Source organism: Spea bombifrons, chromosome 2 (genome assembly GCF_027358695.1).
Source record: "Spea bombifrons isolate aSpeBom1 chromosome 2, aSpeBom1.2.pri, whole genome shotgun sequence".
Lineage (NCBI taxonomy): Eukaryota > Metazoa > Chordata > Amphibia > Anura > Pelobatidae > Spea > Spea bombifrons.
In genome coordinates, this window is record NC_071088.1 from 27,031,524 (window position 1) to 27,055,857 (window position 24,334).

Consider the following 24,334-nt stretch of genomic DNA (forward strand, 5'->3'; position numbering starts at 1 on the left):
TTTAGATTGTAAACTTGCGAGTAGGGCCTCCTTTACCTGGTTCTAGTTTTGTCCTACCATTTGGATGTATGTACTGTAAAAAGTGCTGCATAATTGTTTTTGTACTATATAAATAAAAGGTAATAATAACCTTGTTGCGTGTTTCGGTTGCCAGAGAAAGCCATAAAGTAACAAAGCTTTAATTACTTGGGCCTGAAAATCAATTTCATTTAAACATCTTGGGCTATGAGAAACACTAAAATAGCTCTCCAGATTTTTTAACTATGTTTTTTTGTTTTTTTAGAATACAATTCCCTGTTTTTCCTAGCAGCGTAGCTAAATAATACATGCGGGCTCCAGAAAATGCATCTCTTTTTCTCAAACGTTTAAGGGTTTCTGTTCCTCAAAAACAACACCTGGCGGAGAGTCCCACATAAGCAGATTATTCTTTGGTTTTTAGTATGGCTGTACGGATGTTTTTTATACTCGACAAATGAGGTAAAATAATGCTTTGTTCACTTTCAAACATTTTTAAATATTTCTGGTATGGGAACGGTGAGGTAAACCATTCTCACCTTTAGTTTTGAACTTTTGCAACTTCCTACACAACATAAACTTCATTATCAACATCCTTATTTTGAGGTTTTGTAAAAGCTAGGCATCGCTTTCTTCTGTTGCTATTCCCGATTTCCTTTAATTAATCAACTAATAATGTGTTCTGGATTCTGCAACCTGTGATACGGTAGCACCGTTTTAATATCAGTTTATAATAAATAAAATTTATCAATAATAATTGATATTCAGAACAGTAGTCCAGTCCTGGTGTCTGCCATTTTTATGGTTGACAAAGCCGCTCAGCACTCCAGTAGTTCAGTGAGGTATATTTAATTCAGCAACACAGGCAATGTTTCCACCTTACGGTCTTTATCGAAATCTAACTGTAACTATAGCAAAAATACAAATATTGGCCCAGCCTCCAGTGGCTGACTATCTAATGGTTATTTAATTGATCTGAATCATTGTTTTTAGAAGCTCTCTTTTATCTCTTAGAAATGAGGTGTCAAAGTCAGCCATACCAACATCTTTCCAAAGCATAAACAACATTTAAGCCGCAGTGTAAATTTCTACTAGAATAATAACGCCATCTGACGTTTATAGACATATATTTCAATGCAAAAGTCTTAACAAAAAAGAACCGCACGCGTTCTCACGAACATAAGATCCATTCCAAACCTCAGCACTCTATTGCGTATATTTACAAACCAACGAGTTTCGTATGCCGGGGATAGGGCGGCTCTGTATTATAACAACTATTGTGAACTCTATGGTGTTCCGTGAGGGATTTTGCGTCCTGTTTTCGGTGTGACGTGTTTCCGGTTCGGCTGAGATGGCGCTGGAAACGGTGCCCAAAGATTTAAGGCATCTTAGAGCCTGCCTGTTGTGTTCCCTCGTGAAGGTGAGAGCGTGTTTGCACAGTTACATGTGTGACGGAGTTTATGAGGTGAAATATAAGTGTATTCTGTAGGCTTCCGGGCGCCAGCTGTTAATAAGTTGGTAGCCTGGGGAGTACACGCAAACAGTGCTCACGAATTGTGGGAATACGTTCACATTTTAGCTCTTTATCCCTTCTATAACACCGTCCTGTGGTCATTATGCCTGCGCTGTACGGGACGTCTTGTAACATGTATATACCGTATCCGTCTCCCCAGTCCATTGTAACCCAGCATCGTGGGCAAAAAGCACTGGCACTCTATATAGAATATGGCTATACGTAATATGTATATACACAAGCCTGTGTTATGCGTTGTATTCACTGCCTGATATTGTGGCCTTTAAACCCTGCTTAAATGCTTACAATGTACTATATCATCATAATGTATGCCGAAGGTACCACTTGGCAGTGTTATACGACGTGATCACTGCCTACAGGAACTGTAAACATTTTGCTGTCCGACTATACGTCTGCTTTCAATATAACCCAACATTGTAGTTGTGTTTTATGCTATATAAAATATATATGTTATACATGTTTTATGCTATATATGCTATATATATTCATATATAAACAGGTTAGATGTACCTTAAATTGGACCAAGCCTTTGCGTGCCCCCCTCCCCCTCGGTTTTACTCACTTGTCAGTTCCTGCTATTTTCCCTGTGCTTGTCTTCTCTAGGTTTTACTAATTTGTTTAAAGGGAAACTTGACAGCCCCGCTAAAGAAGAATGTGTTTTAAAGTACTCTGAGTACTTTAGTACTGGGGAGGATAAATCCTTGAAGTAAATAAAATAAACGTACGCACGCTCCCAGCATTTGCAGGGCCAGAGCTTGACAGGCTGTGGTGTGCATGGAGATATACATGGGGGGGGGGCAGGTGAAGGCTTAAATATATATGGTGGTGCTGAATTCCCCCGCGCATTGGTGAGGAGGACACCATAGAAATTTAAATGGACCGAACGGTTAGTGTATTTGCATTAAAGTGCAAATGATGGCTAGAGTATCCCTTTGATGCATTTCTTATGGGATGAATAGAATCACATAATCTATATATCTCTTTGCCTACACTACTGGCTGATCTGACACATGAAAAAAATCATAACTGTCAATAATGGAGTTCTGTGTTAGAGCCCTGCGTGGGACTCTTTTCTTCACACGCAAGTTTTTTGACCGGACCCGCATCCCGATGCAGTCCTCTAGTCTGTGTTGTAATTTGCATACGTATTGCATCTCTTCTAACGCTATATGCTTTTGTTTTCTTTCTTGTAGACCATAGATCAGTTTGAGTACGATGGCTGTGACAACTGTGATGCATATGTACAGATGAAGGGAAACCGTGAGATGGTTTATGATTGCACCAGCTCTTCCTTTGATGGGTATATTTGGAATGTTATTTGTTGAAATAAGAGTAACGTTGTTAAGATTTGTTAACTATGTCACAGACAGTTTAAAATATGTTATGTCATTATTATAAAAGATACCAATGAAACAGGTCCATAGGTGCTTTTCAAAACATTTAATTATGCCCAGTCACACAGAAATGTGTTGATTAGTCATTTTATCCTAGTAAAACCACACAACAGATCTAGTCAAATAATATTGTGAATTAATATAATAGCTGTGGGTAGCCAAGTGATACGAGATGAATAAAATGTCTTCTACGTCCACACAGTGCTGCTCAGCAGATTACTTGCGAAGGGTCTTTTACATTTTGGCTATAAGATAAAATAACCTTATGAGATACGCATGATGTCACAGTTGGTTTCCAGAAGTAAACAAGCATAATAAAAAAATAAAATAAAAAAAATTATGTAAAAACATGCTGACACAAGCATTTTCATCTGCAGGATTGTGGCCATGATGAGTCCTGATGACAGCTGGGTATCCAAGTGGCAGCGAATAAGTGAGTATTCACAATTTATACTGGAAATATTAAAATCCAAAAGTAATTTTATTCTTGTTCTTATGGTTACAACACCCTTTCAGTGACTGGAATGAGGGCTGGGGTGATCAGAATGTGGTAAAATTGGCCATAGTAACCCTTTCCTAGCGCAATTATCTAGGTTCTCACTAAAGTAGCCGTTAGACTGTCCTGATAATACTTGATTGAGCTTTTAAAGAATGTATCAGTTAATGTATTCAAATACCCTTTTTCTGAAAGTTTGCACTGATGAGAACATTGCAAGCTTTCCCAACTACATCGCTAGAGCACTTCCCTAGACACACACGTGGGTGAAAATAAATTCAACCTCTGTTATGTTCATCGGAAGTCAGTAGCTGACAGCATGTACAGATGTTGCTTTTCGAATTACTATGGATGACTCTAACGGTGCCAAGACACAAGCAGTGCTGTTTAACTTTTTCTTTTAAATAGCATTACTAACAGTAAAAAATATTACTTTTTTACATACATGAAATTTGATGAAAAAACATCTTGAAAGCAGAAAAAAGTGTTTTTTTTATGCTGCATGTTTTAAAATGTGGTGAGCTTTTTTGAGAATTTAAGTAACTTTTAGTATTTATCTGCAGATATAACAGACATGCCAGTGTTTGCAGAACTAGAATTATCTTTGGTTTTTATACCATTACTACATCGGGGATATTGTTCATACTACTCTGGAGTGTGGATTATTATGCACTTTATATGCAGGGTAATGGCAGTAATCATTCTGCACAGAAAACACCAGGCAAGATCTTTAAGGGGACATCTGAAAAATTATAAAACTTACTTTCTTTAGAAAATTGTTTGTCAGCTTTATAAATACACATACCAGTGTGGCGAAACTTTGATATATTAGAAAAGGTGTTGGAGTTTTTCGGTTGGGGGAAGCAGTTTTACTCGCCAATGATAAATGCCTTCAGAGACACAGCAGGAAATAAAGGGTGCAGAGAAGCATCTATAGAAGAGGGCTTGCTTTTTTACTTTTTAAAGGGTTTTATGTAACTGAAATTGATGTGCCTTTTATACGTGGACTTAATTATCTTAATAGTCTTGCAGTTTGATTATAATGGAGAGTCAGGTTTTGACTGTTTAGTAATGTACTAACTCACTTTTTTCCTCTTCAATTAGCCAATTTTAAACCGGGTGTGTATGCCGTATCTGTCACTGGCCGCCTGCCACAAGGTAAGCCAATCCTACCTGGAGCTAATTACGCTTTGTGTTTCTTCTGATCCATGTGGAGCTTAAACTGATTCACCCGCTGGACAGGTGGTCTTCCTCTTCCAGTGATTAATGGTAAATAGCATTCCTAGGCTTCTGCCCATCCGTACGGATATGCTCACACTGGCTTTACAACTATTTGTCTCTTTGTGCCAAAAAATTACCATCTAGCTCGGCTAATTGACTGAAACCAATTTCTCTTTCCAGTTTTAAAAGGAGAGACACTCAGTCTGATAAACTGAGATAATCTAATAATATAAGATCGATAGTGTGATGTTCTTTACCATTTCTAACCTACTTGGGTTTGGAGTCACAATTTGACCACATCAAAAAATGGGAGCTCGTACATGTAATTTATAGGTATCTGGGTGTTCCAACCCCCCTGCCCCCATTATGAATACTTTAAGAATAATTTGAGAAATGCTGGTTTCTTTCCCTAACCAAATATAATCTGAAGATTGTTTTGGGGAAATTGCTGGAGATTATGTGTATGGACTCTGAATGGTAACTGTCCTTTTTTTTTTTTTTCTTTTTTCAGGCATTGTACGTGAGTTGAAGAGTCGTGGTGTGGTATACAAATCCAGAGACACCGCCATCAAGACGTGACTGTGGGAGGGGGACTGTAGCAGAGATTGGGCCTATGTGTCTTCTCTTCCGTTGGTTTTATTTTCCAGTTGTGTTGCTGAAGCTGTGGTTTCCTTGTTTTTCAGGGTGGGGGTGGGGTGTTGGCCTTGACAGGTCACACATACCTAGTTTTTTTTTTTTACGCATTTTTGTCATCTGATCAGATTATCAAACTCTGGGCTGAGTTTGGCGATGCCTAAAACCCAATAAAGTTGTACAAAAAAAGAGATGTACGTTCTGTTCCAAGTTACTGCCTCATACTTTATCTGTATCTCCCAAACCCTATGCATGTCTCTACCTCAGTCTGAATGTAAAACTTCTCAACCACGAAGACGTCACGTGCCCTAATCTAATGAAAGGAAATGGTTAACAGTTAAAGGGGACACTGGAACCAACAAATGTTACAAAAATGTTAATGCTTTAATCCCAACCCAAGTAAATAAAGATTTATAGCCATATTTTGTGCAAATGAATACTTATAACAATGAGAAGGCTTTTTTACTACAATGTTACTTTATTACATTATAAGGCAAAAAGTTAAATTTTTTTTATTTTTACTCCAAGTGCTTAACAAAATGACTCCAAGTGTAATTATTTCAAAACGTGTGTGTGTGTGTGTGTGTGATCGTCTTGGGATTGGCACCTTTTAATTGCATGGGTTAATATTAAACGCGCAATGAATCTCCATATATAGACATAACTGCTACTTTCAAGCTGGCTGCCTCAACCCAGCAAATCGTAACCAGCTTTGTCACTTCCTGTGCGGTGAATGCAGGCGGGAGGCAGAAAGAGAAGCAAGAATGGGGGTGGGAGCAGGAAATATGTTCTATTCAGCCTACCCACAATTCCTCTACTACATTCTTAAGAAATATATACATTTCTTATTTAGCCAACTTGGTTGTTCTATAGTCCATGTAAAGTCTCTATGTAGTGCTGTATGTTTTAATTTAGCCCAGCACCGCATGAGCTCCTGTGCTAAAAATGTAAACGGATGTACTACCATTGGTAGCGTGTTCTTCAAATAGTGTTTGATACATTCAATGCTATTGTGTACAGCATTTGGGAAACTGAATCTTAACTGGCCCTAGGGCCTCCTCTCCTGAATGATTGCTAACCACAGCATGTTGTAGAAGAGGCTGTGTACGGAGATAAGATGTATCTGTATAGCAGCCCCCGCGCCCAAGTGCTGACTGTCAGTCCACCTCCCTCTGTAGCACATCTCGCTCTTCCTCGCCTGCAAAGGGAATCTGCAACCTCCTGCGTGTTTGTTTTCATTCCGATATTCACTTAAATCCTTATTTTCTTCTGCTTAGGAACGCATTAAGTGGGTTCTGCATTGCACTGTGTGATTAAAGTTGGGTCAGGGCTGTAAACATGCTGTGGCTTAGTTTTCAAATTTAGGAAGTTACCATTTTATTCGTTCAGTCTTTTGTGCGCAGTTTTGCCGGTAACCATGACATCTGTTAAAAGCTTTTGCTGCGGTATTGGTAGCTATTTTCCACGATCAGATAATCTAGGTGAAACAATTGTGAAACGCAGTGGTAAAGTCCTAGATTACTTGTAGATATCAATAGTGCGTCCCCCTGTTTTAAAGCGCCGTCTGGAACTTGTAGCCTATAGTAAAACCCGACAGGTTTATATTTATTTTTTAAGAAAGGCCATGCACCGTGTTTACTGACAAATTATTGCGTCAGCGGAACATCTCAAAATTCTTTGCCAAATGGTTCTGTGTAAAGGCTGGTGTAGGTTTAAATAGGTCGTAGTTTTGTATAATTCTGTTATTACTTTATATATAGGTTTATATATAATGTATATGCATATTTTTTTTTAAATTACTTTTTACTTTTGCTGAATCTAGAAGTGTCGCTGTGTATCTCTCGCAAGTGAACTATCTTTCTGCAACACATGACTTGCGACATACATCGGCCTGTCTTCAGACATGGTAACATCTCGATCTCTGGTTTATGGGTGGGACGTATACTAGTTCCTCTCTGTGGTTTGTGACGTTTGGCTCAGAGCGGTTAAAAGAGGAGGGTGGCCTGGTCGGGTTCTTTTTAGCCATCGATCGCTGGTGAAGACGGCAAGAAGCGAGCGCTGGTTACATGACAAGAAACCCAACGATGAGCCAACGGACAAACTTCTACAGTAAGTGTAGTCTAGCCTGATAGATATCATTGATTTGTTTTATTAAAAGTATCATGTTACATTGATAATGGATTAAATAGAAACTTTTGTTTTATCATTAACTGAGACATTGAATGCAGAACCATTAATTGAGTGAGAGAAAGGCACTATATAAATACTGCATAAGGGTTTACCTAGAGTGGGCAGGCATGTAATGCAGAATTCCATTTTGTTATTGCAGCTAATGCCTTATTACTATAGGGAATCTCCACATAGAAATGCATTACACTACTGACAAATACTACAAACATTTCCGTTATAATAATGACTTTCAATGCAACTGTCCTAAAATGCATTGTCGACGGACAAGTGGAAACTTTAATGTTCCCCTTTTCTATCCATCTGACTCCAACAGATCTTTCCCTTCAATTGTGTATCTCTTAGAAAACATTGCAAAACTGCTTCCCTTAACTGAAAGAAAGTTATCCCCCCCCCATTGGCTTGTAAGACCTTGGAAGATAACAATATAAAGCTTGTATTGCTGATCTTAGTCTTCAAATAGTTTTATGCATTTTGATTAAACTCCAAGCCAGAAAACTCTCTGCACCCAAATATAACATCTTATAATAAAAAACAAAACAAAAAAAACGGCATTATACACTGGATTAGTCGTTAAAAATAACTAAATCCCTGTAATTAGTATTTTTAACCAATTAATTGCCAAACTATCCTATCCTATCTTTGCTCTTAAATAAGTGGGACTCTTTGCCATTCGCTAAACCATTCAGAAATACTGGTGCCAGTGGGCATATAATGCCATTAAGAACCCCCCATTTATGAAGCCAACACTTAACTATAGGTTTGTTTGAATCCGACGTGGCGCCCTCTTGTTGGACACCTGCGACTGTCTCCAGCATAGGGATCAATATAATCCCATAGCGTAGATCAACTCCTTCAGTGCAAATCAATGGGGAAGTCCCATCAATGGCAGTAAAGAGTTTATACAAAATATCATTTACACCCTAAACAATAAAAATATATAAAGTATCTCGTTTCCTTCAAACCTTATTATTTTCCTTTTGCAAAGTTTTGCAATATAGAGAAATTTTTGCCGCCTTTAAAAATGTGTTTTAAACATGGTCTCTACTTCCTGTCACAAACATAACGTCTTATGAGGCAAGGTCGGTAAAGATTGAAAGGAGAAGTGAAACATGGTTGGGGGGGGGGAATCAAGAGACGACTGATGAAGGGGGTGAGATTTCCCAGCTAAGAGGATGCGGGTAACATGCTGCTGAAGGGCGCGATGATGCGTGTTATAAATGGCGCTGCGAGCTCAGCTGGGCAGGAAGTTAAGAACCGTTGAGCTAGCCACCTGCACCAGCGGCATGAAAAACGAGTCCTACCTGGCCTAATTTCCAGCCCGTTTGAAATGTAGCACACTGGTTCCTTTTTTTTTTAAACTAAATTTAAAGCGGATCTGCGGGTTCAAATAGTTCATAGTTACTCCATATTGTCTATAGATACTTTCACCTATCCATACGCAAGATCAAAAAAACTCTAGTACGAGTGAGTGTTGCAGCTTAGCAATGGTTCTAATATACATTACTGCATTCACACATTTGTTTTATATATATATACACACACACACACACAGGATTTCTATCTTACCAAACTATACTATAATTTTTATATATATATTTTTTTCCTCATATAGGAATACACTAAACATTTATATACAAAAAATACCTATAAAGATTTGAATCTTTTACATTTAAGTTTAATTAATGCTGTTATTAGAAAGCAAAAAACAAATGTCTGCTGATTTGACATAGATTGGAGACACAATATTAAATAGATATTTTAATGCCTTTAGCTGGCATTATAGAATATGTTTGTCTTATTTAAACCACTGCATTCTAAATATAACTGCCTCTAGACAGAGAGCAGTCTGATTAGTTACAATAATAAAACGGCATTTAGAATTATACAATGTTAACAATAATTAGGGTTTTCAGAACTGTATTTATAGTATCCGTTCATAAATACTTAAATGGTTAATAGAGATATAATTGATGGGATAACAAGTAGCATTTAAAAGTGCTTTCAATGGAATTTTGGAAGTTTTTTAATGATTTAGTACGACACAAACACAATGGCACATCTGTTGGAATATTTAATTGTTGCGACAAACAAGTAAATATTTTAATCTAATTGTAAAATAATTTACTGTAGATTAGTTATTAAAAAAAACCCTACTAATACTTCAAAAATCCTTCCTAATAAGCCAATTATAAACCAATTAAAATCCGTAATTAATGAAAAATAGGTTGAAATAAATATATACATTATATAGGATATAAATATCATTCAGAATGTATAACAGCATCTATCTGTAATATATTTGTGAGTCACAAATACAGACACATTATAAATATATATATATATATATATATATATACACATATATATATAATTAAATATACATATCATGCCACAATTTAAAGGACAACAGTTATAATTTTTTAGTATTTTTATTTTTAATTACACTTAGAAATAGTGGATTTCTTCTTTTTAAGAAAAATCTATTTCTAAATTCAGAGTGACCCACATATCTCTGCCAAATTGTTATATTAAATACGAATTGTCATGTCCCGTTTATCCATTGTGCAGCGCTGCAGAATACGATGGCGCTATATAAAACAATAAATTAAAATAATTAAAGTTCAGTCCCTACTTGCCAACGTTTGTGGGGAGGTGCTTGCGCATGTATGCAGTGTCAAAGCACAACAGACTAAAGTTGGATGTTTTATCATTTGCCCCAGGGTAGATTAAAATGTACTTTCTTTTAATTTACATATAAATGCATTAAATTATAAACTTTATAAGAAATGTTAACAGCTGTCCTTTAAGATATTCGACAAGGGGAAGCTATTGTTTTTTTGCACTTCCTAAAATTTTATTAACAGTTAACTCTTTAGTTAGTAACATTATTTCTTACTTATCATGATCCTGAAAACTAAGAGGTTGTTTGAAATGTTTGACCTTATTTTCTTTTTAGGTTTCCAAATGCTCCTTCTTATAGGCGAGGGGTATCAGAACACAGCTGCCCACTCCGTTTGCTTTTTTGTATTGTTATTACGCAGCACTTTTTTTTTACAGAACCTACATTCAAAGGGTATGACAAAACTAGAATTGACAGACTAAGAGAAACCGATACATTAAGTAAAGAGAGTCCTAATCGCAAGCTTACAATCTGCAGGGAACGGGCGTGTAGAAAGACACAAGATACAGAGAAAGAGGGAGTGATAGTGCCACAGATTATTTGGGGAGTTGTATTAGTGGGAGATAAGATAAGTTTTAGCTACAAAGATTGCACGCTTCTCTGAAAAAAAATGGGTTTTAAGGTTTTTCTAGAATTTTGAGAGGGGGGGTTAACGCTGGAGGTTAGGGATACGTCTTGTAAGCATGAAAAGGAAGAGGAGAATGTTTACGGGGACTGATGATTGGTCGATGGTTGCCCCATGGTACCTGCTGCTCTTAGATGCCTGCTGCCCATGGAGGCTTCTGCTTAGTACAGTATAGACAAGATGATGAATTTATCGAGGTGTTCTGAGTAATTAATTACTACTGAAACGGCAATTATTGTACAATAAGGCTTCTTTCATACCCTGTTCATGGTATGTAGTATTATGGTAATACATCAACTATTATCTATTTAGAAAGCACACTAAAAAATAATACCATTGGGTTAAACAGCAGAGATGTCCACCATATACTGGACCATTAGCAGGATTAAGTGCCAAATTGGATTAATCAGAAGATTATTGATTAGAGTCCAAATCTAGTTGATCAGGGCTTATTCCTGTGTTAAAAGGTGCATTCTAAAACTTTTCAAGACCCAAAGTCCTCATTAGGCTGGCTGTGCTTCCCTAACGTACCAGTTGGGGCCTCATACGTATGCGTGTCTGCTCTCTACCTCTATTGGGGTGAATGGCAAAAGGTGGAGAGGAGTGGGCTGCATACGAGACATGGCCACTTGCCCTCTTTTGTCTTATTAGCCACCTAGCGAAAAGCAGAGAGAGCGGGGCAGCTACCCGCGACAATGCCGGAAAACCAGGTTGCGATCATATAATTGCAGTGCAAACTACTGGATAAAGGAAGAATTCTAATATTTCTGATGAAAAACCGGCACAATATATATTCATTCAAACATGTTTTTTTTTGTTTTTGTTTTGTGCAGACTAAATATACACATATTTCTTTTCCAGTTTCTGCTGACTTTAGGTCTGGAAAAGAAGACCTTAGCTTGCAAGATATGGAGTTCTCAGTAATAAGGTACAGACCTATTTCTAAATAAAGCAATATAATACATCTCTTTTAGCTAAGACAGATGTTTCCATATTAAAATAAAAATATGTTTGTATTAGAACGCTACCTTGCATGTATACCAAGTGAGCAGCCACCTTAAAGGGACAGTATAGTCCCCAAAATTGCTTGTATCTTTTAATACAAATTGGAGTCCATGTTACTGCATGCATGCTTTAGTTATTTAGTTATTGGCATCTGGCTATGAGACTTCTGTCTCATTTCCTCCTCCCCTTGGCTGACGACCTCTGAAACCCGGAAGTATAAGTAAGATGCATACTGGAGTACACTTCCTGTATTTGTTATGTTGCACTCCTATTGAAGACAGCTGGAGCTGAGCTCCCTTTGAAATTGGACCCCAGTATGCATTTTCCATGATAACACAGTGGGATCTGGGATCGTCCCAATTAAGATATATTGCTCATGTTAATGGGGTCAGGCAGTGGAATGAGGATAAAGGGAATTATGAATGCAAGTTCTGCCACATTTTGCCACAGAACATGCATTACCAGCAGTTACACTGATTGAAAAACAAATACCCCAATCTATATTGAGTTTCAACAAATGTAATTATGTAAAAAGCTGTGAAGGTGATGGTTGTCTTCTGAAGGCATAAGTTGACTAACAATGAGTAGATGGTCATTAATGGCCATTCATTTTAACCAGTGGATTTTTATTGGGTTGATTTGTAGATAACTGCATGTTCCAGATCTGATCACATATATTTTTTATTTCATTTTGAAGGAGGAGGAGTTTGTTATTGAATCTCACGCTACAAGAGGAAGTATGCCATCTGCAGGTCCGTCAGTTCCCTTTGGTAAGTGCAGAAATTTGTTTTGCCAAAGAAGACATCCCTCAAACCACTTCTGCTTACTTTACCAAGCAGTTACAAAGCAACCAATCCATAACATGTACTCTTTTAATTTTCTCTAAGAAGGCCTTTATTTAAACCGGCATTTTACCTTATGTAAAGCTTTTTGTAGCTAAATGTTGCATTTAAAACATCAATCCTGGTACAGTTAAATACCCAAACTGTTCAGGAAATAATTCTTTTCTTTATTCTTATTTTCATGTGATTAATTTCTGTTCAAATCTATGCATTAATATGCAACAGGAACAGGTGATTTTATAACAACTGATATCTATATTTTAACCATTGCAATTTGTTCATCGTACAGTTGTGAAGTATGATGTCATATAGGGACCACATGGTTGAAGAACACTAGACCTACGATCTCTGCTCAAGGCATTGAAGACATACAGTGCAGCCAGCCATAAAGTAGAAAGCACTACTAGACAGGTCTAAACGCTGTAGTGTTTCCTACTTTATGGATGAGTGTACTGACCGCTACAGGACCTCATCGGGACCCCAGATTTGCCTTGGTCAATGTTCATACTTTACATTTCTGAAATGCTTTTAAGTGATTTGCCATATGTATTAAATTGTCTCACTCTCTAATAGCATCTATTATATTTGTTTCTAAGTAGACCTTAGAGGTCTCCTATGCAGATGGAATGGACCTCTGAGGCCCTGCAGGCTTTCATCACTACATTTTCTTATGTTGGCCAGAGAAATGGTATCAACGTCTACCTATGACGACTTCTTATTAATTACACATTTCATTTCCCTTAATAAAGATGTGTGGTACTTGTGACAGAGACTTGTAGGATGAATGTAAAATAAACAATGATTCGCTTTGTGAAGATCCTGGAGACTTACATGAGAACGCAGCATCGGCAGCCGCTTGGATCCATGATACAGTGCAGCCAGCCATAAAGTAGAAAGCACTACTAGACAGGTCTAAACGCTGTAGTGTTTCCTACTTTATGGATGAGTGTACTGACCGCTACAGGACCTCATCTGGACGTTGCCTAACCTGAAGCCTTCACCTCAAGACTAATAATAATAAAAGAATAGTGAATAATACATTGTAATGTGTTTAATAAATTTGTTAGTAAGTATACATTTCTTGTCTGTCTGTTTTATTGCCAAAATGTTTTCTTTAGTATAATGCATAATATCCATTATCAAACTAATGGAACTTCAAAAAAGTATTAAAATGACCCGGACCGTTACTACATTAACTAGTCCAGCATTGGTTCAACAGTTTTTGTCCCCAGTATGATAATCACTAGAGTGACAAAAACTTTAAGAAATATCAGCATATTAAATATTATTGTATTTTTTCGTAGTACATGTAATAACGCAGAGGAAGTGGGATATTTGCAGCTTGTTCTGTTGTTATCTTATGAGACCCTTTATAGTTTCTGTCTCTTCTGGAATATTCTACATGTAAATAAACCCAAAGATCAAATGGCTAATATTTATATAACTGCCGCCATATAAAACAAAGCTTTACATAACTTTCAACGTCTAGCTGTCCATATTCCATTGTTCCATATTTTCATTTCGAATCCAAAATTCCGTAGTTCCTATACACCTGCTTGAAAAACAAAAATCTCTCCGAAGAAAATTGGTTTCTAAATTGAATTATATAAATTAAACACATTCTTCTTCTCATTAAAGTGATACTTCTAAGCATACCCTTTAAAACAAATGTGTTCCTGTTTGGCCATTGCGAATGTTGGGTATGGAAACATATCCAGAATGATGACTTTTTACATTCTGGTAACTTTTATTTTTAATGGGTTAAATAAAGATTATGGGAGATATTGAATAAACTGTGTGTTAATCCCATCTGATGCTTATATTAGTGCCGTATATTTGCCTCTCCATGAAGGTCGGTTGTATGACGTATTACCTTTAATTTTTGGATTTAAAGCTCCAAGACATCCCTTAGTGTGAATGTAAACCTACATCAGGAATACTTCAACCCGCTAATGATCTAATTACAACTTTACAAATGTAGAAGAATTGGTAGCCACATTTCTCCTTAATCGCAATGTATTTCTCATCTCCTCTAAAGAATAGGCTCTGCTAATAAAGCTTCTGCCGTTGGCCCATGAGGTTTTTTTCTAAAACATTATTAAAGAAGGGCGGGCATACATTATGATTTTCCACCATTTTTCTGGATTTCTAGGGCTTAGGTGACATTGACGCTCTCAGATCTAAAAGACCCAGGGCCAACAAGGTTGCCTTCCCAATCAGGCGTTGTTTTTTTGTGGGGATACTGAAGTTTTCTGGAGACGCACTATAAAAGGTGACAGACAAAAATGAAAAGGATTTCACAGCTTTCCTCCTAAATAAAGTCCTAAGAAACCATTTTTCTACACGTTTTGATCTCAAATTTAATAAATAAATACGCTGAGAGCATAATGGGAAAAAAATCTTACCATTGTACAGTGTAGTGGAATATGATGGTGCTGTATAAAACAATCAATAATAATAACAATCTTGATTGCCAAAACTAAATTTATGGAACAAAAAATTAAGCAGAGGGACTTGGGAACTCTTTGAGGATGATCTGCTGTCTTCTAGTTCCTTGGGTTTCGTTATGAGGTCGACCCCAATGCCCACCCCTCTCCACATTCTGCCTACTCCTTGCTCAGTTCTCCTCCCACTAAAGGTTGTCTGGGGCTAGCCCCACCCCCATGTGTGGATAGCCCTGCCCCTACAAGAAGCCCTGCCCCAGAGGAAGAGCTCCAGGTGGCCTACCCTGGGAAGTTCCCTGGTACGGTTATATAGAATGTTAACAGTCTGGATATCAAATCTCTCCATGTTTGAAGCGGCCAGGAAGTCCCGGTGATGTCACATGAAACACACCGCTGCTTAAGGGGGAAATGGGCGAGGAGTGGGCCGTGTCACAACACCTCTCCCGGGACTGACCCAGAGAAGCGGTGTTTCTCCCAGAGTCTCCGGGCGAGACCCAGAGAGTTCCCATGTATGTGTATTACCGAAACTTAAGTAAACCTTACTCTTCTAGGTCAGAAAAAGTTGGAAAACCTACAAAACAAAAAAAAATACTCACATTAACATAACATTATTCTTGTATTGTAGATTAGGAAATAAACACATGTTTGCAACTTTAAAATAATCCCATGGCACAAACAATTCTTCTTGTAATTGTTAAATATTTGCCGGGTAGAATTAAAACGATATTCTTCCAATGTGAAAATAATCACATAGCACTGTTGCATTTTTACTTCATACTTCTTCAACCTGAAGAACATATTAAGGGGGTAGCACGAAGGCCCATGCAGCCCCGCCGACTACATATAAAGGACTTTTAATAAGGGTCCGTGGAACTCCTTCAGGGCCCGGTGCTGGAAATGGCTGGCTTTGTGCATAGCATGCGTGCGCTTTGGAAAGCAGGAGATGTGTTCGGCTGAATGCATCCCAAGGCAAGGGAGGGGGACAATGCAAATGCATAGGAGGGATTCTGATGCATCCATCCGAACACGCAACAGGTAAAGAACATGTTAATTTAAAGGGAACCAACAGCTATCACACATTAACACGCATATAATGTATGGAGTGTCCCTTTAACGTTTTTTTCTACAGTTTAACACGTGAAACATACCTAGAGAATTATGTTTTAGGTGAAAATACACAATATATTACCGTATTTGCTCGATTATAAGACGACCCCCCAAAATCTGAATATTAACTTAGGAAAAAATATTGACTTAGGGAAAAAAGAAAAAGCCTGAATATAAGACGACCCCAAAGGAAAAAAGTTTTACCAGTAAATGTTAATTCATGTAAACTAGTTTTTTTAATAAAAGCTATGATTGAGAAAAATATTTTTTTTGTTTTCATTTCCTTGTATTTTCCAACCTGTCCCCCAGTTATGCACATCTGCCCCCAGGCTTGCCACTCCAATATGGCACTGTGGCCCATGATATGCCTTTTAACCCTCTATATGCCACTGTGCCCCATGGTATGCCTTTTGACGCCCTATGTGCCACTCTGTCTCCAGAAATGCCTTATACCCCTATATCCCATTCTGGCATTTAGGGGGTTAAAATGCATATTATGGGGCAGAGTGGCATATAGGGAGGTATAAGGCATTTCAGGAGGCAGAGTGGCATTAAGGGAGTTAAAAGGCATTGTATAGAGCACTCTGCCTCCAGAAATGCCTTATACCCCTATATGTCACTCTGGCATTTAGGGGTTAAAAGGCATATTATGGGGCAGAGTGCCATATAGGGAGGTATAAGGCATTTCAGAAGGCAGAGTGCTCTATTAAATGCCCCCTTAACGCCACTCCAGAAATGCCCTATGCCCCCAATTAACACACACACACACACACACCCTATACCCCCATTTAACTAACACACACACTCTCTCTCTCTCTCTCTCCCCCCCTCTCTCACCCCCCTTCCCCCTTCCTCACCCCTCTCTCAGCCCTCTCTTACCGGTGCTTCCAGCCGGGGCAGCGGGTTGACGTCGCCTTCCGCTGCAGCCGCAAGGAGGTGGAGTTGGCAGCGGGGTTTGTATGCGTCCGTCGTGTATACTTTCCCCGGCTGTCAGAGATCAGAGTTCCCCGCACCGGTGAACTCTGATCTTTGACAGTCGGGGAAGGTCTACGCGACAGACGCAGACAACCCTCGCTGCTAGCCACACCTCCTTCCGGCTGCAGCGGACGTTGTCTACGCGGATTGCGTAGACGTCAACGCGCTGTCCCGGCAACACAGCAGGAAGCACCGGTAAGTGTGTGTATGGGGGGGGGGGTGAGACAGGAGGATCCAGGTCCCCTGCAGCGGTGCGGGGGATCTGGATCTTAGTCTCATAATCAGACCTCTATTTGAGGTCTGATTAGAAGACGACCCCGATTAGAAGACGAGGTGTATTTTTCAGAGCATTTGCTCTGAAAAAAACCTCGTCTTATAATCGAGCAAATACGGTAAATGTCATTAGAAACTTGCCCTGTCTTTACCACGGGTACGGCCATTTTACTCCACCAGTCCTAAAATCTACATGATTACTCCTCTCCATTATTTACTCTTCCATGTTGGTTAGGTTACCATTGCCCTTTGGTGGTCCTGGTTGGTTCTGGTAGCTTATATAAGGACAGGGAGAGAAAAATAATGGGCAAATAGAATTATTTTGATTTTCCATAGACCTCTTTCCTGAAGTAAAATACTCCCGTACTTTTTAACCAAATTATTCCAAAACAATTGTTTTAATAGATAAATTTTGTTACAATAAAAAAAACATTGTAAAGGTGACGATTTATTTGCCTGCTTGAGTTTTAGATAAGGGTCTCTTGTTCTAATGTTTCTCCATCTTTAAAATAAACTTCCCTCCTGCATTTTGTTAAATCCCTTTAAACATTTAAATGTTTCTAGCATCTCCCTTCTCCGTATACATAACTTAGAGGAAAGCAGAAGCTTATTAGTTTTGGCCCTTGAAAATTCAACTGCTACAAACTGGTTAAAGGGACAGTCCATCATATACACCCGAATGCATGTATCTTCCGGGCACACGTGATATACGCCAGTCAGCTCCAGTGCAAGCCCAGTAAATATTCTGGGGGGGATTCTAGAGACCCCCTGTGCACATATGGGGAGAACGCTATCACTGATTTCAATGGAAGCGCTTTCTGTCCACTAATTGGCACAGAGAGGCTCGGAACTGCAGCTTCAACCTACGGTAAGATTTATTTATAAATTTCGTTTTAAAAAAGTGAATTGTGATGGAAATAATTTTTTTCTACGGCTCTTTAGTTCACACGCAGTTGACTGTAAACTGTCCCTTTTAGACAAAAGTTCCATGAGATAAAGCTGTCAGCATAATCCGGCAATACAAGGACTAATATTTTGCATATGTATGCATAAATTTAACCATGTTGTGGTTGCTTTTTCTAACCCATAGCTTAGACTGATTTATAGGTTTAAGAATGAGTCACACAACAACTTGAAAACTGATGAGGATGTGAAGTTTTAGAGATAACAGATAAAAACAACTGCTTAATAATGCACACCCAGAGCATTTTTCCAACTGTGCGCAATGAACTTCAAAGCAAAGTCAGACATCTGCCATCTTTAAAGATTTACTTTTCCTAAATAAACGAAGCTGGGGATTTTGAAACTGTTGTTGAATATATTTGCTTGAATATTCATGATGTTAGTTGAACTAGTTCTAAGAGCTGAAAAGATTTAAAGGGACGCTGCAGCCGTTATATGCACCGTAATGCACAGGACAGCTGCGTGGTCCCTTTAAATGTTTGTGGTGCGCGGGTGATGTGTTCAGCCGAACCATCTACCTCTATGCTCTATATGATACGATTGGCGTGATATACTTACCGCCAGTCAGCTCTCTATTCAGATTCCCATGTGTCGGTAGTGCTTTCCTGCTACTCAATGGCCGATTCCACTAAGCTGCCAACCGGTGGCAAGAAATGTCTGACAATGGAGGAGGAGAGTAACTACAGGTGAGATTTATTTATTGATGTATAAAACCTAAAGGCAGGTGGTTTGTAAATATGTAGTATATGTCATTCTGCACGCAAGAGCTGAAAAATTGGGGGAAAAAACACCCCCCCCTCTAAGATCTGCTACCACTTTAAAAAATATAATAAAAAGGTTGATCACAATAAGCGCTGTATTAATAAATAGATCCCTACTTTATATTTACAAATACGGTACCAAAATCAAAAGTTGGGGGCGCTTCTTTTTCAACTTTTTCCCATATGCCATTTCTTTCTGGAAAACCGTTTCCGCCATTCTAAAACCGATGTTAACAACTGTGCATATTGAATGTATTCGCCAATAAGACTGCCTTGGTATATTAAAAATCAGATCCTAGCATTTTCCTTCATTGTAGCTGTTTTTTATGGAACTCATTGAATTAGCTTTCCATTCCCCTTTATGGTAGCATTTTTAAAGGGCATTGTCTTGATTCTCCGCTTGAGAGGTCATTGAATCGCAAACCACCTCTGTTACAGTCAAATAAGGTTAAGACGGGTGATCTGATCTGGCCCCACGTGTTTGCATTAAGGAAAGTTTCGGTTATACGATGAAAATGTGTCACATTAATATTTTTGACTGAGTGTAAGGTAACAAAAGAGTTAAACAGTGCGTTTGGTGAAACAGTGGAACAAGTTGACACTGTGAGTGAGAGGACAGGAAACCACAAAACTGAGAAAAATATTAAGATACTTTGAAACCTTCACAGTTCTGAAAAGTCCCACATTTTTATTGCATTCAGCTCTGTGGGAGGGCACTGGAAAGCGCTCCAAACTTCATATTTTATCAACAGAACTAACTGCATGCAACTGAAATGTAATTTAGGATTATTAATAGCTGGAATTCTCTCTTACCTGCAACTCCAATGTTTCCATCTACGCCGGTACCCAGGGGCGTAACTATAAACCACAGGGACCAGGCGCAAAAATCCCCCCCCCAACTTGACAAGCAACATATCCCACAGTGCCATGTTTGCCCCCAAAAGGTTGTGAGTACCACCTTTGCCCCAAAACAGTTTATCAGTGCCATCTTAGCCCCCAAACGGCTTGTCTGTGTCATCTTTGTCCCAATCAGCTTGTCTGTATTGTCAGCCCCCTAACAGCCTGTCTGTGCCATCTTTGCCCCAATTAGCTTGTCAATGCCCCCAAAGACTAGTGCAGTGCTAATGAAATGTGTTCTTTCATAAACTTTCATTAGTGTGTCCCGCATGGTGGATAAGACTGAGCCACTCTGTTGTTTACCAGGGGCACTATGTTTGTCTAATTAGAAATTACATAAAACAGCTGGAACACTTACAAATTATCATTATGCTGCTACCTGAAAACATGACATTATGAAAAAACTAGATCTGCTCAACCTCTTTAGGCCAAAGGATTTTTCAACACTTCGGCTATGTCCTTGTTCAACCACAATTTCCCTCTTCCTCATTTAGTGTACCCACACAAATTATATATTGATGTTTTTCAGGACAAGTATGACTTTCTTTTTAAACCATTATCATCTATATAATACATAATTTGGAATAGAAAACATCTTTTTTTTTACTTTTATCTCTCATGAATTGTACACACCTAGTGCAAATGAGAAATAGAAACCAGAAATATATTCATATATCACAGATCTCAAAGCGTCTACAAAAAAACTATATGTTTCTGAAAAGTAGACACCCCAGAGTGCTGCACTATGGTCATTTTGACCTATTTTGTGTATCCATTTCCAGGCCAGGATGGCAGGTAAAGCCAAGTGGCCCCATCTGCCCCGTGCCCTCCCTCGGAAACTCACTTACGCACTGGCACACATATTTACACACATTCTCACATTTGCACAACATGTCATACACAACAGTGAAGGGATTCTTTACAGTGAGGGCAATAAAGGTATGGAATTCACTACCTTCTTTTGAATCAAAAGCTGGAAGGATGGGGGGAGGGTTCAACTTAGGTTTTTTTTTTGGTACTTTCCTGTTATCCAGAGCCATTCAAAAAAATGTATTTATTATTCAAAACAATTTATGTATGGAACAATAGAGGCCAAAAAAACTTTCATTGCTTCCAACAAGTACGTCTTCGTGTCCCATCTAAATTTGGCCAAATATGACTCCACATGATGACGTGCTGTTCCTCTGTGTTGTTTGTTGCGCCATTTGGCCGATCCCCACATTCGCTCGATGCTCTGTGTGTGGATGCCGGTGTGTGGATAAATTAAGTTTAATATATGAAGTGATGAAGTACTTTAAAATGCTTAAATCCGGCCATTTCCAATTCCTAGCTCTTGTAGGCACGCCAACTATCTGAGTAGATGATAGAGCCAGTTTCGATATTTTCCCAAATTGTCGTCATAAAGATCAGTAACTTTGGATCTCCCCTCAAATTCCTCCAACTACCCACTGCTGAGGAAACACTTGGCGGGCATGGTTCTTACGCTTAGAGAACAAGCTCTCGTCGATTTCAACAATTAATCTTTCATCTCTAATCTTCTGTTTTGGTAGTTCGATGAGGCCGTTAGCGCAGATTTCTCACATATAGTTTTTCCAGTCAACGGTTGTGTACTTATTCATGCCCAACTCATCCTTTGACCCAGCAATTGAAGAAACAAACAGGGTCAACCAATTTCCGGTGCTGACGTTGACCTTCTTCCGACTAGTAGACCTTCTACAATCCCAGAAAATACTCGAGCCAAAGTAGAGCTCAATTTCATGACCACAGTAGCCCAGCTGTCAGTACACCTTTCTCTCGTAAGAACGCCACTGCTTCTTCTTCGGTAGAAGTTTTTACACATTAAAAAAAAACCTGACAAAACACATATTTAAAAAAAACGTATGAAAAAAACGAGTATTTACATATAGCCAAAAAAAACGGATTCAAAAAGATGGATTTGCTCAAACGTATTGGCTCCGCATAACAGGAAAGTACCTATTTTTTCTTATATACAAATCCATTATATTTATCTATATAGAAAGAAAAAGAAAACTTTGCCCACTTGTCTTTTAGGGGAAGAAACTTCTGTTCCTCCCCTTTCTCATACTCCTGCAGGCTGCTACAGATCTATGTCTGAGCCATGCAGCTTCGCTCTCCTGATCGCACCAATGAGTTTATTCAGAAGCAGGGAAACCTACTTGGAGATCCAATCGGGCCAACTGACCACTTGTGCTCTTTCACAAGAAAGGCAGTAGGAAGGAGTCGGGCAACTACAGGTATCGGTAGCGGGGAAATGAATGCAAACTATTCACTATTCCACAAAACCGAATACACAGGAAAAAAGGTGATACCCTCAAAAAGAAATAAACTGTGACCTGAAATGGCTTCAAATGCATGGAATATCAAGGAAGCTCCAGTATCTCAGCAGTTATGGACAGATAAAATATAAAAACGCACATATCTAAGTGTAGTAATCAAATCCAAATATACGTCTGTTATTAATGGTTACACTTACATATACTGATGAAAAACCAATGTTTTCATAAATAGTAACGCCCCAAGAGGGAAGTGCTCATGCCGGGGTACAGATCACTGGTGAGAACTCACTTGGAGTATTGTGTACAGTACTGGAGGCCGTATCTCCAGAACGATATAGATACTTTGGAGAATAGAAACAGTTAAATACTTAAAGGGAATCAACACGATAAAGGAAGAGAGTTTATTTAAAAGAAGAAATACCACCACAACAAGAGGACATAGTCATAAGCTAGAGGGGCAAATGTACTGAAAGCGTAGTGGAGGCATGGAATAGCCTTCCAGCAGAAGTGGTAGAGGTTGATAGAGTGAAGGAATTTACGCAAGCATGGGACAGACATAAGGCTAAGCTAGATATAGGTTAAGGCCAGGGACTAAGGAAAGTTTTCACAGGTTGGGCAGACTAGCTGGGCTGAATGGTTCTTATCTGCTGTCACTTCTATGTTTCTATGATCTACCTCGCATTGGCAGGGATTGTACTGTCTGTGGTGTATGGGTACATCCAACGTCACAAAGAGGTTTTAAAAAAAAAACAAAAAACATCACAATATTTTGAAAAAGTATTTTTTTACCAGAACACTTTCCGTGCATGCGCAGCATTCACCAGGAAACCACAGAGCCTTGGTGCAAAAATTCCCCAGGGGCCCCCAACTACATGTCCAACAGTGCCACCTTTACCCTAAACTGCTTGTGCGCTCCCCCTTTGCCCCAAACAGCTTATTAGTGCTTTTGCCCCACACATTCATGCACACACACACAATTACACGTCCATGCTCACACACAATTACACGTCCATGCTCACATACTTACATACATATTTACAAGCAAACATACATACCTGCTCACCACTCCAGTTGCTTTCTGTCCGGCTGCTCGCATGTTATTTTGTTTTTAGTATTTGTAATGAATATGTTATTTTACATTTCTAGAATCCCCCCCCCAGGTTGAAACGTAGTAATAAACATAGTTGGCTAAAACTACAAGCTTTTGTCACGTATGGTTTATATATGGTGTCAGTTTGCTTTTGCCCCCAGTCTGGGCCTTCCACTGGTTCACCAACATGGGCAGTGTTTCAATTAGATGCTCGTACGGCTTAGGACTGAAAATTACAGCCCAAAGCTAGAAATGAAAGTTCAGCAAGCTGCCATTTTATCGTTAACAATCAGTTGGCTGTTGCACTATTACCCACTTCAAAGAGATCTACAAAACATGTGAAATCAACTACCTTTTTCCATGAAAACCACACCGCACACACCCCGCAATATACGTTCAATCAGGACTGACAAACCTATGCCGGCGGGTAATCACGCATGTGGGGGCCTTGTCTGGTCCGGTGCGGGGAGCGCAGGGTAGACCTCTGTAATACAGCTTACTCACATATCAGCCATTGTGTCGTTTAAAAGGATCTGTGAAATTAAAGAATCCTTTTACAAATGGCTCACGCTGGGCAACAAACATCGATTTGGCCCCCGCTGGTGCGACCACACGCTATGCGCTGTACTCGGAGCAGCAGTAAAGGTAAGTGTGGGAGCCATCAGTCATTGTCCCACCGGGCACTTACCCAGTTTGCCAGATGGCCAGTCAGGGCCTGCTCAGGCCATGTTGCCTTAGCAACGATAGGTGAGACACTCTGAAAGGACAGGATATGACAGGATTTCCTAGCTTACTGTTAAGGACATCAGGTTCTATAGCTATATCAGAAAAGTGCTAAGCACTGATTCAAACAGCTTGCTGACCATTGAAACTGTCCAAGGACAACTATAAG

General features: G+C 39.0%; 1 protein-coding gene across 1 annotated transcript; it reads left to right on the top strand.

Moving 5' to 3' along the window:
* The first annotated feature begins 1,330 nt into the window (after window positions 1–1,330).
* Window positions 1,331–5,715, top strand: SUPT4H1 (SPT4 homolog, DSIF elongation factor subunit). The gene is made up of 5 exons (XM_053456329.1): window positions 1,331–1,435; window positions 2,743–2,849; window positions 3,321–3,376; window positions 4,544–4,597; window positions 5,172–5,715. Exons 1-5 carry the CDS (start codon window positions 1,367–1,369, stop codon window positions 5,237–5,239), a joined length of 354 nt encoding a protein of 117 aa, XP_053312304.1. The 5' UTR covers window positions 1,331–1,366; the 3' UTR covers window positions 5,240–5,715.
* The last annotated feature ends 18,619 nt before the right edge of the window (window positions 5,716–24,334 follow it).